At 41.2% G+C, this 18373-nt stretch overlaps 2 protein-coding genes across 3 annotated transcripts in view; one reads left to right on the top strand and one right to left on the bottom strand.

The window, feature by feature from the left end:
- Window positions 1-18373, bottom strand: part of SND1 (staphylococcal nuclease and tudor domain containing 1) — a 967943-nt gene that overhangs the window by 240519 nt on the left and 709051 nt on the right. The window lies entirely within an intron of this gene.
- Window positions 6188-9770, top strand: LRRC4 (leucine rich repeat containing 4). Of its 2 annotated transcripts, none has more exons than XM_082257079.1 (2): window positions 6188-6930; window positions 7039-9770. In XM_082257079.1, the coding sequence occupies exon 2, from the start codon at window positions 7177-7179 to the stop codon at window positions 9094-9096; it is 1920 nt and encodes a 639-aa protein (XP_082113205.1). In that variant the 5' UTR covers window positions 6188-6930; window positions 7039-7176; the 3' UTR covers window positions 9097-9770. The 2 variants fall into 2 exon arrangements, with proteins under 2 accessions (XP_082113205.1, XP_082113204.1); XM_082257078.1 differs by having other exon boundaries at window positions 7019-9770.

Raw genomic sequence — 18373 nt, 5'->3', positions numbered from 1 at the left:
CTAAAAATACCCCTATGATACTAATCCATCGCCCTTTACAGAACCGCTATTCTCATACTTACAAGGTATATAGTGTTGGATTTTAGTCGAAATCTTACTTTTAAAAACGCTGTCTGGGGGCGGCCATTTTAGACGTGGGCATCTGAAGCCGCATTGTAATCTGCTGTGTCCTTCTTCCTGATTCCAGGGAGTGTTCTGGGAGTTCTTCCTGATTCCAGCCTCCTGGGAGTTATGACAAACAGCTCCTAGGATGCAATGCAAAGGCGGAAGTGATGTCGGTGGCCGTGGCCACAGAGGGGGGAGAAGGAGGAAGTATAGTGAGCACTCCAGGAATCACTAAAGTTGCAAAATAGGCCGGAACTTCACTTTAATTCCGTATGCCATCCTTTATGTTCCATACTGTGCCCTGCTCCTCCTTTGTATGCGGTCCTGTACATGTTATACCGTAGGCTGGTTCTCAACTCTGTACACCATTCTTTTCTATACCATACAGTGGCCTAATTCTACTTTGCAAAACATCCGAGTTTAAAATAGAAATGAAAGACAAAACATTTGCGTATAGATCTTAAAAAAAAAAAAAAACATTAAAAAAACACCCCCTCTTTTTTTTTTTTTTAAAGGGCATCACATTCCCTCTGCTCTCAACTGCATAAGAGCTGGGGGGAAACATGAAGCAGCACACTGATCTTCCCAGTGAACGGCTGTGCAGGAGGGAGGGGGCTCTTGTCTGGACAACCCTAATCATTGGAATAAAGCACACCAAGTTTCAGCCATAGCTAGAGAACTGACCACGCTGTGTTCTCCTGCTTAGTGTGGTCAGTTTTTAATAGGAAAGCAGAGGGACAGGCAAGAACACCAAGGATTTCTCAAAAGAAGAATAGTATACTTTTCCATACAAGTACATGGTACAATAGACACAAATCAGGAATATGAAATGTTGGGTTTACTTATTCTTTAACTGTACTCCAAGTACATTGCATACTGTGGGTATCTCCTTAACTCTATGTCATTACCTACATACCATGACTCTCAACTGCATGCAAGCAACAGGAGATAGTTCTGGTGTCGACATTACTTAGACCCTTGAAGCCATGCCCAATTGCCCATATTTTTCGCCACGTTATCCCTCCAAGTGTCCCTCTTTCTCATGTTCTTAGGTTGAGAGGTATGGACTACAAATAAACATATTTATACTGAGCCTGGAATTTCCCCTTGGCAACAGGACACATAGGCGACACAATGAAAGAAGACTTTTGCTTTCAGGGAAATTCTATTTTGAGAATCCAACAAGTTAGCCTACCTATTCCCAATGCAGTGTTCTCCAGAAAGCATTACCTAGATGCCAATAATTGTATTATCAGTGCACAGTGGAAGGAAGGTATGGCAAAGCTTAGTATATGACCTGAATAGGAGCTTTGAAGAGCGCCTATAATCGAGCAGCTCCCTGGTATCACACATTTTCTGAAGGTCACATTACTGTGCAAAGTTAGCTAAAATAACGCGATCGGCTCCTGCCAATCTTCTTTAGAAATATTTTAGATCAATATTTGTGACAACCAAATATCAATTTTAACAGATCAGAGTAATCAAATCTAAAATTTTTTTTCTTTCTTTTAAAACACACCAAGAGCCCAATTTTACTTGAATTACCTATTGCAATGGTTGTTCATATCTACTGTAAAGCCCCACTGAAGGGCATCTATGAATGAACCAAGGTCACTGCTTACAAATCCAGACTATTCTGAAGATAATGTGCAATAATACATTTAATTGAAAACAGGAAATGGCTCTGCAAGGTAGTATCTAGTTGGAAAATAATGTGAAAAATTAGTTTTTTTTTTTAAAACTAACCAAAATGAAATGAAAATAAAAAAAATGTGTGGGCAAACTCCGTTTCACAGCTACTATCATTGTTCTGGCCTCCCCTTTATTTCAGCACTGTACACCAGCCTTCATGGTATAAACAGTTTTTTTTTTTTTAAATCACTAAAATGCAGCAAACTCCCCACACTGTGCAAAGGTCCAATATGTAGCAGGCTGTTCAACTTCTGTAAGGCAAGATATTTCACAGTATAGGAGCATATTCTTCACAGACAGATGAAAGAAAATACAGTATACAAATTATTTTCTACACACACCCCATGAAGGTATAAATTTTATATCCGAGAAGAAAAGAGCTTGGATGATAAACATTTCTCCACAGGTTATGATAAAGTCCACAGATCAGACTGCAGCATGATAGCTATATTACACTGTATCGAAAGAAGCATAAATCCAACCAGTTTTCAGATAAACAGATGGGAGAAGAAAGATTTCTGGAAGGGGTAAATTATCTCCAGGAACCTTTGCTTTCCAAGAACTCCCGAAGAGCTGCAGCTACAAAGGTTGTGCTAAAGGGGACTGTCCATTACAGGCATCAAGAATATCCCCTTTAGTACAACCACAAAATGCAGTTTTGACAGAATCCTAAATGGGAGAATAGGTCTGTTTGGAAGTGTCAGAAACCACAGACATGCTTGTAAGAGAATCAAACAGCCTGTGAACCCTGCCCCCCCCCCCCCCCCATGGAAAAAAAAATCAACCTACAATGAAATAAGATTTTGTTAGAAGTCAAGCTTTAGTTAGGTGTTCTGATTAGGCATTTAGATTCCTTTTCATTTAATACCTTCTTTTAATGGATTTCATTAGGCAACATTATTCCCTAGTGTAGGTCATAGGGTTTTTAATTAAATGTTGTTTTAATACATGGAGGACACACATCACAGGTTTAGAATGCACAACGCCATCATTTAGGGGTGATCTGTACCATCAAGAGATTTTTAAGGCACTGAGTTTAAGCTCAACAGAATTCCTCATCACTGCAGCTATATGCCGTTATCAACTGTATGGCTGGACTGAAATGTAAGAAAATAAGCTAAGTGCACATAGCACAGTTTAGTAAATTTTATTGTGCACTCCGCTTTGGCTGTTTTATTTCCAGCAGTAAACATGGCTTCTACATTTTTTAGAAGTAATAGGATTGCTGCCCACATGAGGCGAGCATTCAATGGTTTTGATGCAGGAAATCCTTACAACGTTCAGCTATTACCGCACAACAAATGCCTCCCATTAGCCCTATTCTGAGACTTATTTTGTTTTTATCTGTAATCAAATCCTTCAAAAAGCCCCTTAATATAAACCTAGCTCACTACAGCTAGAGGTTAATTATTACATTTATCAGTGGTTTGTACAGAGGATACTATTGAACAGACATGGAATTATGAACATAGCTCTAATTCCTATAGGCAGCATGAGGTGCTTTGATGAGCACGGCGCTGTCTTTGCTGGCTTATGAGAATTTATGACAATTTTATGAGCAACGTATGTAGGACACTACACAGGCACTGCATTTCTTACTACTGCCTGGTATTTTTGACGCTACCATTACCTCCGTGTGGCTTTTTCTTAGCAGGTATTGGCTAAGGAGTCGAAAATATAAGATGCTGCCACTTCAAAATATCAATATTGTACTTGCTCTACTGGCTAATTCATTATGTTACTAAATTAATCAATGTCAGTGTTGACAAAAGAGGCAGCAGCAATCTGACATACTCTAGTCAGAAGCAGCTTTGGCCTTCTAAATTGTTGCTGAAAACTATCCATATTTTTACCGATTCACCTTTGACTGCATAAACACAATTATCAGTTGCTGGTTGAGCCTTTACAAATAAAGCCATCAGAGTCAAATATGAAAGCAATTCTAATCTGCAGGTCCCTCTGGTGGAGAAAGTGTTAAAATCAATTCAGCAGAACTGCAAGATATAAAATCGAAAATAGCATTTAAATAACACCCTCCTTCAAATCTGCAAAGGCAGACCTCAGGAAAGATCAGATGTCTGTAAATGAGTAATTTATGTACCAGCGAAATCTAAGGGACTGGTGGACTGGGCACCACATAGTGGAAAAAAATGTGCACACACACACACATATACATCTCTCTCTCTATATCTATATATATATATATATATATATATATATATATATATATATATATATATATATATATATATATATGTACACATACATATATACACACGGCAAAACAATGAATCTAATGAATCTACTCTAGCAACCAATAGGAATTCAACTATTCTGCTGTATTTGGTATAGGTTAGTATGCTTTGCAGATCATCATATCCATTTGTAACCAAACTCTAGTATTGTTTTGCGTAAAGCCATAAGCTAAAATCTAAAAAAAAAAAAAAAAAAAAAAAAAAAAAAGAAAAACTTTGTCAGCAACTTCCGAAACAACTACTTCCATAATCAATTCTCAAAGTAAAAAATTAAAAATAAATAACTTTCTGTTCAGTTTCAGATAACTCAGGAAAAATGTTTAAAAAACATTATAATAAAGATGAATTGGTCCCCGTAAAATAAAACTACCTAGCATACTGGGTAACGAGAATATGCTTTAGGGATAAAAGTAGCTATGCAAACCACAAGTTCCCACAGATAAACACTAGAGGTTAACAAATGTCACTTTGGCTCCCCAACTCCTGCACAAAGAGGCAAAAGCAGTTTAAAGTGCTGAGCGGCACTCCATATTCATGTGTGCTGCTACAAAAAGCCTTTGGAGATTACTATATAAAAGGTCAGATTTAAGAAGAAAAGCAATGCATTTTTAGTAAAGCAACAAATACTACCAATACACCTAAAACTTCACCTGAACATCAACCACCATTCACTTAAGCACAACTGCTTGTGTGTTCACTGCATTGCTAAGTAGTTTACAAAGCATATTACTTACCGGTCTGAAGAGGCGTACGAGATCATGGTAAAGTGCACAGGAGCCAGCAGCAGGTGAACAGTAACAAGAGATTCTCTGCTTCCTGCAATGAATTCACCTCCACCTGACGGTAAGCTAGTTGAACAGAACAGGCATTTCCTTGTGAGCGCACATAGGGGGAGACAGCATATACATGAGGATGCAGCTTCTCAAGGCTTGCTCCAGAGCAGTAAGCTAGTGTGATTCACAGGTTGGTTTGATGAGAGCGTGCAGAGAACAGGTCATAGAATGGAAACCCAGCCTCCTAAGCTCTGTTTTTCTGCAGATCCTGTGTGTCAGTCACATTTTTTACCCAAGATACAGCCAGTTTGTAATGCAGGGGTTAATCACCAGAGTGCAGATAGAACATGGCACAGCACTAGCTTTACCAGGCATTAACGCTTCCCTTCTTTACTCCCAAATAGTCCCCCCTCCCCCTTCCTTCACAGCCACTCCAGTGAATTGGTGCTGCTTCTGACTGTTTCTCTCTACTTGGGGGCGTGCGTATAGTGTGCTGACAGAGGGGTAGAAGGGTGGGAGCTGGACAGGGGGTGCAGATTACCCCTGCCGTCAAAGGGAAGCAAAGTCAGCAATTGGCGTTGATGACGCTGCACTGGCAGAAGAGCCAATCGCATCCTTCCTGCCCCTGGCAGCTGAAGCCTCATTTCTGCATTTATCCCAATGCAGGCTAAGACACGGATGAAACATGCGATAGAAGAGGAGATGGGGAAAAAAATGAACAGCACTTAAAAGCCATCATTAACTGATTTGAATGAAAGAAAACCAGAGGAGCATCAGTCTCTGCAAGCTGTGGACTCTTAAAACTCACGCTGCCTGCTCTGTTTAACTCCTCTCTCAGATATAGAAGAAAAAGATAAAGGGGGAAGGGAATGTGAAGCAGCCAATGCAACTTAGCTGGAAGCTTTGAACATTAACCCCTAGAGGGAAAGGAAAGGAGGAGTGGGAGGGGAGCTGTGTGAATACATAGGAGCACTGCATCACGCTAATGTTCAGCACAGAACAGTATGCGTCAGCAGTACATCCACGTTCTGACTGAAGGACGAAAGGATGAGAGAGCAGCCTGGCTGGTTGGCTGCTGCTTCCAACACCAAGCAAACAGGGAGAGAGGAGGACTGTTAACAGAGGAAAATGCTACCAGGCTCTGATATCGCTGCCTGTGCTGCTGCCTGCTCTCCTGCTGCTACAACTGGACAAGAAATTAAAGGTAAAACGTGGAGAAGCACTCAACTCACTACCTCACAACATAAGGAGCTACAGTGGGATTTCCACAAGGCAGGAGAGAAAAGGCTGTGAAATCTGTCCCTTCTCCGGACCAATCTTAACCAAGGGCTCAGCACTGTGTGTGTGTTTCCCTCTCCAGCGTACTTTCCCCAGATTTGACCCCCCTTTTACTTGCTCTCCTCTGAGATATTGGTGGATTATTGCTAAGTGTGCAAGAGATCGGCTGCAGCTGCTGCATTTGTGGCTTGGAAAGCAAAGCTAGTTACAAAAAAAAAAAAAAAAAAAAGGCAGCAAGGAGAGAGGGGAAAAAAACACAGCAGTCAATGCCTGCAATGTGCTGCCTTTCTCTTTGTACAAACCAGAATCCTGCAGACAGTCTGTCTATTGCAGGAATACCCATGGAATATTAGGAGACTAAGAAACACAGCGTCCTTCAAAGGGAATTAGAGGGGCTCGAAAGATTTGGAATTGTGCATCTTTCTTTGCAATCTAAAAAAAAATCGATTGAAAGCCGCATTTTTGATTCTTTTAGAAATGGATAATCTCCAGTTTTCTTTCGGAGACAGCAGTGGAATCCAAGGACGAATAGCTCAACTGCAAAAGGCACCAGTCCCGGGGGAGCAGCAGAATGATGCACCTGCATAGCCAAGTGGGCCTCACTCCCTTGTTACATTTCTCTTAATTTTTTTTTCTTCTTTTTTGTCTTCTTATTTGGGATCTACTGAAGGAGCCATTTTGCCTCTCATCATGATCACCATCATCATCACATGCCTATTACCTTCTGTAATTTCATTCAATAATTAAATTGAGGAATATATGGAAAGACAAACCGTTATGCTGAACAGAGGCACTGGCACAAGGAATATGAAAAGATCCTTTCCTAGGTAATTGTAATTAAACCCCTTCGCTTTTTTTTTTTTTTTTTAAACACATGTATGATGAAATATATTTTGCCATTTATCTTTTTAAAAGCTGGTTGTCTCACTGTCTAGTATCCCTCCTACTGACCACCACTCCCACCTGTGTATAGATGGAAAAGGGAATTTGCAGCCTCCTGAAGCCTGGGTAGGGCCAAGTTCTCGTTTCCATGCCAAGTCCCAGACGATGGTGAATTATGAACGTGCCACATCATGAATTTCTTGTGGCTGGTAACTGTGCACCATACCTGGAAGGCCGTCCTATTCTCTGTAATCTACCTCATGGTGCAAATGTGGATCCCCTGTGAAGCATTTTCAGGGCAGCAAAACTGCCCTTCCGTCTGTTCCTGCAGTAACCAGTTTAGCAAAGTGGTCTGTACGCGTCGTGGCCTCTCTGAAGTACCACAAGGTATCCCATCTAACACACGGTACCTCAATCTCATGGAGAATAACATCCACATGATCCAAGCGGACACTTTTCGGCATCTTCATCATTTGGAGGTGTTACAACTTGGTAGAAACATTATCCGCCAAATAGAGGTTGGGGCTTTTAATGGTTTGGCGAGCCTCAACACTCTGGAGTTGTTTGACAACAGACTGACTGTAATCCCCAGCGGGGCATTCGAGTATCTTTCTAAGTTGAGAGAACTATGGCTCAGGAATAACCCTATTGAGAGCATTCCATCCTACGCTTTCAATAGGGTACCATCACTGATGCGCCTGGACCTTGGAGAGCTTAAAAAGTTGGAATATATTTCCGAGGGAGCTTTTGAGGGATTGTACAATCTAAAGTACCTCAACCTTGGAATGTGTAATATCAGAGACATGCCAAACCTTACACCCTTGATAGGGCTAGAGGAATTAGAGATCTCTGGGAACAACTTTACTGAAATCAAACCTGGATCTTTCTATGGGTTGAGAGCACTAAAAAAGTTGTGGATTATGAACTCCCAGATAAACACCATAGAGCGCAATGCTTTTGATGATCTGAAATCCTTAGTAGAATTGAACTTGGCCCACAATAACTTATCATCCCTTCCACATGACCTATTTGCTCATTTGAGGTACTTAGTGGAGTTACATTTGCACCACAACCCATGGGACTGCGATTGTGATGTTCTCTGGCTCGCCTCATGGCTGCGAGAATATATTCCTACCAACTCCACATGCTGTGGTCGCTGTCATTCCCCACCGCACATGAAGGGGAAATATGTGGTTGAGGTGGACCACTCATCATTTCAGTGCTCAGCCCCATTTATTATGGACGCTCCAAGGGATTTAAATATCTCAGAAGGAAGAGTGGCAGAACTTAAGTGTAGAACTTCAGCCATGTCATCTGTTAGGTGGCTGCTACCTAATGGCACTGTGCTAAGCCACGCATCCAATCATCCACGAATTACCATCCTCAACGATGGGACGTTAAACTTCTCCCATGTACTGCTCACTGACACAGGGGTCTATACATGCATGGTAACCAATGTGGCAGGAAACTCAAATGCTTCGGCCTATCTCAATATCACAATGCTCAACACTTCAAACTACAGCTTCTTCACTACTGTCACTGTGGAGACCACGGATATGGCTCCTGAGGAAATCTCGATGATAATCAAACCGGTGCCAACCACTTCCGCGGGGTACCAGCCAGCATATACTACCACTACCACCGTGCTTCTCCAGACCACCAAAATGCCCAAACAGGTGGCAGTGCCAACTTCAGATGCTGGAGATAAAATGCAAACTAGCCTGGATGAGGTAATGAAAACCACCAAGATTATTATTGGCTGCTTTGTGGCAGTCACACTTTTGGCAGCCGCCATGCTAATAGTGTTTTACAAACTACGAAAAAGGCATCAACAGAGGAGCACTGTGGCGGCTGCGCGAACTGTCGAGATAATCCAAGTGGACGAGGACATCCCAAGTGGGAGTCCCACTGGAATATCAGGTGAGGGGGCGGTTGTGTTGCCGACCATTCACGACCATATGAACTTTAACACCTACAAGCCAGCACATCATGGGGCCCATTGGACGGCTAACAGTATTGGTAATTCTCTACACTCCACAATTACAACCATCTCTGAACCTTATATAATTCAGACCCACACAAAAGAGAAGGTACAGGAAACTCAAATATGACTTTTTTCAAATTAAAATGCAATAGAATGCACAAAAGACAGCAACTTTTGTACAGAAAGAGAGACAATTTTGTTTTCTTGTAAATGCTTATATATTAAATCTATGGGCTGACAGAAACAGATTATATTAAAATTTAAAACTATTTTCTAACTTGTAAGTTCTATTTAAAAGAGGTGTAATGGATAGGCAGAAAATTATATAAGGTATGCTGTTAAATGTGCCATAACGACTACATTCAAGGTTTAGCCCTATTTAATTAGAAAGCCAAAACAATAGGAAACCCTTGAATGCAATCCACTGTTTTTTGAACAAAAAAAATACTGCTCTGATATATGAGCAACACCCATTTCTAAGGAAGATTCTTTTATTAAGTCCCAGATCAATCTTTGCAACAAAAAACAAAAACAAAAGGGAAAACAGCACTACAAATTTGTACTGTGCCAAACAAAAAAATGAAATGCAATAAAGGAATTTTTTGGACACTTTGAGGGAAATAATTTGTTATACCAGTTATTTTAATACAGCGTTCCTAAATTATTTTTCATACGGGGTATGAAGGCACCTTATATGGCTGAGGGTGTCTGCTTTGCAATACCTAGGATCCCCCCAAGTCACTACTAAAAGAAAAAAATACAGTAGGAAAATTTAATGAAAGCAGAAAAAAAAAATAAAAACAGTGTTTTGCTCCGATATACACATCTAGCAAATACACGATGCAGGATGCTAAGGAGCTGGCGCATCTTTCCACTCTGCACCAAACTCCTGCAGATCTATTTAACCCTTCCTATGGCTGATGAGGTTTCTTGTTGAGAAAATATGTGATAACAGCATGTGCAGTTAGATTGGCTGGGTCTTAGAATGAATTTGTTTGCAATCCTTTTGTATTTGAAAAGGTCTGCAGTGCCTTGATGTCTAAAAACAACATTCTCAGAAGGGGTTAGGAAAGGGGTCAAAATGCTCCTAGGTTAACTCATTAAGGTCTGCAAGATTGAAAGGAATCAAGGAAGGAGATACATTTTAACTGTTCTATGCTGATCTGTCTTTTGCTGCAGTAAAGTGACAACAATGTGAAAGATCCTCTGAGCTAACAAGTAGTAAATAACAGCTTGTTCATATAAGCCAGAAGTCTTTGACCCTAGAACACAAATCTCATTACAGGGAAATGAAGCAAGGGTTAATACTGTGTCATGGTTGGTATAACAGATTGTAACTGGAGAATGGTATGTGTACATCTTGCAAGAAATATATATTGTGGTTTCCCATACCCATCAAGAGAGGGCTGTAATTTACTGTGCTGTAGTGTGTGCTGCAGGCCCCTTCTCATGGTAAGGGGTAATACAGAGATCTTTGCAGATAAAAATCCTAGCAACCAGATGTGGGGTAGAAAATACCTTTGCTCGTTGTCTCTGCATCGAATAAAAAAACATCTCTACTTGCTGCTATGGAGAGAAATGTTTCCTTCATTGTAATGCTACAATAAGGCATTGGTGATGGATGAGCCACTCACTATGGTAGCGTAGAAGTTCTGGGCTAAATTATAGAATTAATAAAAATGTCAGTAATCCTGATTGAGTTCTTATAGGTATTAAATGTAATGCTTAATACAGTGCTACATTCCAAGAAGCCTACAGTTGTGTGTGTGTTGGGAAGTTGTGTGCGCAAACACAATATAGCCAATACAGTCCAGAATTATACTGCAGTATAAATTGCAGAGTAAATAGAAATTAAAAGGTCTCAGCTCATCCTTAAAATGTAAGCTTAGATTACAAGGTCACCTGGAGTTCTACTCGACCAACAATATCACAGTCTCTGGTGCCCTGCTTTCTATTAACAGATGTTACCTCCCAGCAAATCACTGTGCCTGTCACCACATTGCAGTCAGTCTTTTTCTTAGTATTGTTTTCAATGCTGCTGCGTCAAAGTCAGAATGCTGCGTTTACATATGCTGGTCTGTGTACAACCAAGCTTGTGGATTGTGTAATAATGCTCTCTCAGAAGGTTTTACTGCATTGATTTGCCATCTGTGCTTTATCGATCAGGACACTATGGGCACAAAATGCTTTGAAAAAAGTTCACTGGTTCATAATAGTTTGTTGATAGGCACATGACTGTCCAAATGGACAAGAGGAGATACGCCGAGATAATGATCTGAAAAGCAAGTTGCCAACAGAATCAGCTGCTGTGGAGCATTTTCAGCAGTCTCTCATTTAGAAAAGGATTTGCATCATTTTTAATGTGCGTTTGCAATTCCTAACACTTTAATCCTGGACAGGCAACTGCGACAGCTATGCAAACAACTGCACAGATTTATCAAGCTGCTGCAATAGTTTCCCACTTAAAAAAAAAAAACAAACCCAACTAAGATGCAGTCAATGGCATGTGTGGTGCTACTACTGAACAGTAGAGGAATTTATGAATCAAGATGTGATATTCCAGTACATTTGTCTTCGTGCCCCTGATTTTCCCATGCAGAAAAATGGATAAACCCCTGCTATGGCTAAGTTTTTTTGGAACCAAGCTATACACTTCTTAAATTTCAGCTCATTCTTGCTGGCTCAGCCGAAATCCCAGCAGTGCATGGGCCCTCCCAACGCGGCTTCTTTCAACAAAGTTCGATTCTTCAATCAACATTTGTTGAGGAAGCCTGTTGAAAAACTGGCATTAGAACAGCTCCAGCATCAAATTAGATGCAGGCACTGTTTGGATATACAGAATACAGTAGCCTGGCAGGGGAAATTCGTCCATCTGTGCACTTAGCATAGATAGAGGTATTGGCTTGATTTCTACTAAATTAAAAATCTACACATGCATGGTCTGGCTTAAGGAAGCATATAAACCTTTACACATGGGCAACTAGGCCTAAATGACCCTTACTAAAATGTAACAAATTATGTGAAAAACAAGGGATAGCGTGTAACATGCTACAATGAGTGCCATTATTTTTAGTTTAGTACACTACAAAGTAGCCTGTGTGGCTCAGTTCCTAGAGGAGTTTGTTAAAATATAAGCGGTCCTGTATAGTACCAACCATTACCACTGTACGCCACGGTTTTAGCTCAAGCCATTCTTGCATGAAAGTGTGCTATTCTTTGCCAAAGAGGGCAGAAAAGACTTTGTTAGGAAAACCAAACCCCACCTCCCTAGCCTTCTCATGTGCACTGCATCAAAGCAGTGCCTTTCACTGCTTATTTAGAAGACAAGGAAGCATGCAAACAAGTGACAGAAATGATAGTAGGAAGCTTGTGTGTTATAGGCAAGAAAAAAAATTCTTGTTCGCACACGTTTTCAACTTTTTAAATATCTGTTCTACCCCCATGTACCGTACACAACTGGCAGGTAAATTACAGTAGAAGTTAGCAGTAGGCAAGTCGCACTGCATTTTGGTAGTTATCACTTATGGTGAAGATTTTCAAGAATATTTGCAATGTTTAGGTGCCGAAAGGGCCTTTTTGACATCACAATATTTTAGAATCACATTAAAAGTTTTAATAATTTAAAGCATGCATTTGTAACTATAATCAGAACTTCAACCAAACCGATCAATGCACACCTGAAATGCATGTACAAATTTACCTGCCAAAGGATTCACATGTAAGGCTGGGTACACACACACAAAAAATGATAGATTGCTGTACCAACACAAGCAATGTTGGTGCGGCGAGGTGTCCTGCTGTGCTATTGTGTTCTGACAGGGGGACTGCCCCCGGAACACAGTGAGCAGCAATGTAAACATTGGCTGCGAGCGCTGATCGGCTGCTGGACCTCCAGCAAGACCGTTCGACAGAAGTCGTGAAACCAGCTTCTGTCAGAAAGGCAGCTGTACACATTGTCCGAATGTCGGCTAGTTCCTGCTTAATGGGCCAATATTTGGATTGTGTGCACCCAGCTTAACTCTGTTTATTCAGACACCTATGTCACATTGTAAAGCCAGGATGATCACTGCTACTGGTTCAACTTTACTGCTTTCCCAATCACCTCTCTGTACACTGAACTGAGGTGAAGCTGTGGATTTGTTGCGCTATAAGCAGCCTGGCAGTAGAGGGGTGACATAGAAAATTGGGAAATGAAACAAAGGACAAATAATTGGCTGTGCAGTGTGTGGCATAGGTGGCTGAACAGCAAGACTGGCATTGTAAATTACCTGGAAAGCAAAATGGACATCTGCATTTCAACTGTAGCTGCAAGTCCTACTTTGTATTAGAAGTGAACTAGGGTAGTGCCACACAGCCCAATTTTGCTGTAAGTAATGGCCTGACATGAGTAAGAAAATGGCTACATATGGCATTTCCAAGGCACAATAATGATTGACAGTTAAAGCCCAACTATAGGCTAAAAAATAAGTTTAAAATCAAGGAGTCCCGTTTAAATAGTGCATTGCACACCTTACCTCTGACTCTAACTTCAGTCACAGCTAGTAACTAGGGAGCAGAGGAAGGGGCCAATAAATGCAGATAGTGAGGCTCAGGAACTCTAGCTACTTGCTATGGTGGTACTCAGCAGGGGGGGGGGGAGCAAGGAGCGCTGGTGGGGAACCTAAGAGGAGGATCGGGGCGGCTCTGTGCAAAACTATTACACAGAGCAGATAAGTACATGTTGGTTAATGTAAAGAAAAAATATACATTTAGAATCACTTTAAAGTGATGGGATTTATTCTCAACAATAAGACTCTAAATTAGGGTTGCAGTCAGTTTCCAACAGCTTCAAAACATCTGCTGGTTGTTTACAATAGAGGGCTGGCAGGCTGCAAAGATTTTTTATTTTTTCTTTGGGAGCAAAAAGATTCCAATGTCTGTGTTGGGAACTTTGAACATTATTTTCTCGGTTATGCTAGCAATACAGATACGAATGAGTGTTTTTTTTTTTTAAGGGCTCGTTTAGACATGCAGCCACTAAGCAGGCGGTCGAGCCTCAGTTTTCCCCACAGCTCAGCCACCTGCTTATTGGCCTCGCGTCTGGAGGAGCCCTTAAAAAAAAGCACTCATTCATATCTGTATTGCTAAGCAAAGACAAGCAGCCACTGAGGGCTGTATGCATGTGGATGCTGGAAACCCTCTGTTGCATTCAGAGTGCAATACCACTGCTGAACCAGACCCATCAAAGTGAAATTGGCCACGCCACACCCACACTGCAACCCCTGCATTGCATTGGTTGTGGCGCAATGGTTCAGCCAATTTGGGGGTTAAAATAGGAAATGAGGTGGTGGCATATTTCCTCCCAGCTGCCTCCCCTTAAAAGCAATCAATCATAGATCTTTTTTAGAGGGGACACAAGGGCTGCTGCACATTAGAAGGAGCTTTTAAAGTGATTTTAATGCTTGTTTAGAATATGTAAATACTTTTGTGTGCAAATGTAGCAGGGATAGCTCCCATATGTATTATTTGGGCACAGGTGAACTTTAAGCACCTTCTTAAAAAAAAAAAAAAAAAAAAAAAAAGTCAGAAAAGATGTCTTTCCTATGCAAATTCTGGTAATAATTGATACTTTTAACTATTTACCTATATACTGTAGGGACATTATTTGATTCCCTGCAGATTTTGTACGTTTGCCCACAAAGAAATGAAGGGTCAATAATTTTGATCATAGGTGTATATTAAATGATAGAAGCAGAATATCAACTAAAAATCCAGAAAAGACACAGGATACAAATGTTAGTTGCAGTTCAGTGAGTAAAATAAGGATTTGATCCCCAAGCAAAACATGACTTAGTACTTGGTGGAGAAACCCTTGTTGGCAAGCACAGAGATAAGACATTTCTTGAAGTTGGTGAACAGGTTTGCACACATCTCAGGAGAGATTTTGGTCCACTCTTCTTTACAGCACTTCTCTAAATCCTTAAGGCTTCTTGGCTGTCACTTGGCAACTCAAAGTTTCAGCTCCTTCCCTAAATCGTCTGTAGGACCAAGGTCTGGAGACTGGCTGGGCCACTCCATGACCTTAATGTGCTTCTTCTTGAGCCACTCCTTTGTTGCCTTGGCGGTATGCTTTGGGTCATTGTTATACTGAAAGACCTATCTTCAGTGTTCTGGAAGAAGGTTCTCATCCAATATTTTACTCTGTTAAAGGTACATTTGCTCTGTACCTTTAACAGAGGCACAGCCCCAAAGCATAAGGTTTCCACCTGAATGCTTGACTGTAGTGATGGAATTCTCAGGGCCAGTCAGCATTTTTTTCCCTTCAAAAACAGTGAGTCCTCCTCCTCAATGAGGCACATGTAAAGTCATGCCAATGAATATCTAAATGATTCAGAGAAGCATTGGCAAAAAATTCTGTGGTCAGATGAGGCCAAAATTTAACTATTTGGTATTATCTCGACTCGCTGTGTTTGGAGGAAAAAAAATGCTGACTATGACCATAAGCACACTATCCCTACAATCAAGCACGAAGGTGTAAACATTATGCTTTGGGGCTGTTTTTCTGCAAAAGATAGAGGCCGAATTTGTCGCATTGAGGGGCCACATATTGTAAAATCTTAGATGAGAACCTTCTTCCCTCAGCCAGAACATGGACAATGGGTTTTTTGCATGACAATGACCCAAAACATACCGCCAAGGCAACAAAGGAGTGGCTCAAGAAGAAGCACATTAAGGTCATGGAGTGGCCTTGTCAGTCTCCAGACCTTAATCCTATAGAAAATGTATGGAGGGATCTGAAACTTCAAGTTGCCAAGAAACAGCCAAGAAACCCTAAGGATTTAGAGAAGAACTTTAAAGAAGAGTGAACCAAAATCTTCCTGAGATGTGTGCAAACCTGGTCACCAACTACAAGAAACGTCTTACCTCTGTGTTTCACAACAAGGGTTTCTCCAAGTACCAAGTCATGTTTTGCTTGTGGATCAAATAATTACTCACTGAACTGCATCCTAATTTAGAACATTTATTTTATGTGTTTTTCCTGGATTTTTGGTTGATATTCTGTCTCTATCATTTAAAACACACCTATGATTAAAATTGTAGACCCTTCATTTCTTTCTAAGTGGACAAACTTACAAAATCTGCAGTGAATCAAATAATTTTCCCTACTGTAACTAGTTATACAATCTTTATGGGTAGGGAGCATGTTTCCTATAGTTTGGCATAGTATGGGTAGGATTAGAACCCCTGCTGGGATTTACTGCTCTGAGAGATTATTGCCCGTCACAGACAGCCTAGTTTTAACTGGAAAAAGTAAAGCAAAAAGCTGAAACAGGAAACTGACAGCAACAAAAACCTGACAGGGGTTCTATGCTCCCCTAGTCAACATGTTGCTGTAAAGGATTTACTCACCCTTTCTGGTTAAATCCTCAGCAGAAAAAAAAGGGAGCAGCAAACTTACCTTTCCTTCAATGATCCCCATCCCTCAATGGTTTCTTCTGCTGGGTGTCAGTCTTCGACAGTCTTCGTTGGCTGTTGCGGGATGACTATACTCTACGCATGCGTAGCTCAATTTACATGCCAGAGACCACAGCGAGCAGGCAGGTGTATTTTTTTTTTTTTGCAGAAAAAACATTGCATGTCTATTTTGCAAAAAAGAGGCCTCCTGCTGGCAATCTGACAGCAGAACTTTAATTCCACATTAACAGAGCCTCAGATAGCAGCAAAATCTAGACAAGAGGTTAAAAAATATTAGACTAGACATACACTTTAACTGTACGACTGATAGATATAAAGGAATTTCCAAATACCAATGTGTATGGGGCAAAGAAATTGTATGCACAATTTTACACTATGGGGTAGATTTACCAAAACTGGACCACTCTGAATGTGGTGCAGCTGTGCATGGTAGCCAATCAACTCCTAATTTCACATTGTTCAGTGAAAGAGGAGTTCCAGCCCCTTAGCAAAAAGAATATCTACAAAAATTTTCACTGCTGACTTTTAAAAAATAGCCACTCCCCTTTTTCACGGTCCAGCAGTGCACTCAGCCCAGCTGCCTTCATCCTCTGTCCTCCCTAGGCGGCGCCAGCATCTTCACTATGGGCACCCGGCTGTGACAGCTTGCGGCTTCACAGCCAGGTGGCCACTGCACATGTGCGAGTCATGCTGCGCATTGTGAATGGTGGATTGCAGTCAGTGTCCCAGAGGACTGCAGGGGGAGGAAGAAGAACCTGCGTTGCCGAGCGCAAGTGGAAGGCAGGTACCTGCTAAAACCGGGTACCTGCCCCCCCCCCCACTCAAACGTGCAAATTGTGCAAGAGGAGTGGGGGACGAGTCCATAAAGCGGAACTTTTGGGTGGAGTTCCGCTTTAAGCATTGGCAATAAAACCCAGAAGCTTATTGGTTTCTTTGCAGAGCTACACCAGTTTTGGTAAATAGCCCCCTATGTGTGAGATGTGTTAACTTTGCCACAAAGTAATGTGGCACAAACAGTGGCAGTAAAAAACAGACAGTCAGTGGGACAAATGGACTACTTTATTGTTGGAATATGGAAAGGTTGATGAATAAATGCTATACTCTGCTGCTCTCCAGTAGTAATGCACCTCTGAGGGACTCCTAAAGTGCATCTAAACCTGCAAACTAAAATTTTATTATAGTGCAGATTATCAATCCTTGAACTTGGTGGCTGAATTGGTTATCTTTTTCTTCACATCTGGTGATCCAATAACACTCCTTGTTCACATCGGACCGATTTGATATGCAATTTGACTTGTCAAATTGCATGCCAAATTTGAGCCCATTGCCGTAACGGCACCATCTGAAATGATGCGGCGCTGCACCGATTCCCAAAAGTAGTTTTTACACTACTTTGGGCAACTTCGGGGTTGATTTTAATAGACATCTGTGCAGGAACCCTCACAGATGTCTGTCAAATCACCCCCAAACTCATACTGACATGCGAGTTTGAAATTGTGCGAGTTCAGCTGAATTTGCACAATTTCAAACCCGCCCTCAGTGTGAATGAGGGCGAAATGTATTGTTTATGTGGAGGGGCAGCGCTGGTACCTGAATCTGCTTATTTCCCAATTGGAAGAATCCCCCCGCCCATCATCTCCATACATAGGGGTGAGATGTTATGTAGTTCACAAATATGAACTGTGCAGAGATAATAACATTACCTCAGATTTCAGTGCAGCAGAGTTCAGTGTACAGGATTTAAAGAGATAATTGGATTTCTGACACCTATCTTTTGATAAGAAAAAAAAAAAAAAAAAAAAAAAAGCAATCCCCTAGGGCAGTGATGGCGAACCTTGGCACCCCAGATGTTTTGGAACTACATTTCCCATGATGCTCGTGCACTCTGCAGTGTAGTTGAGCATCATGGGAAATATAGTTCCAAAACATCTGGGGTGCCAAGGTTCGCC

This window comes from Pelophylax lessonae, assembly GCF_965119305.1.
Source record: "Pelophylax lessonae genome assembly, chromosome: 4".
In the NCBI taxonomy this organism is placed as follows: domain Eukaryota; kingdom Metazoa; phylum Chordata; class Amphibia; order Anura; family Ranidae; genus Pelophylax; species Pelophylax lessonae.
This window is presented reverse-complemented; position numbering and strand designations above follow the sequence as displayed.

Excerpts from the sequence above, each read along its gene's own strand:
- LRRC4 (XM_082257079.1), top strand. The coding sequence starts at position 7,177 with ATGAATTTCTTGTGGCTGGTAACTGTGCACCATACCTGGAAGGCCGTC.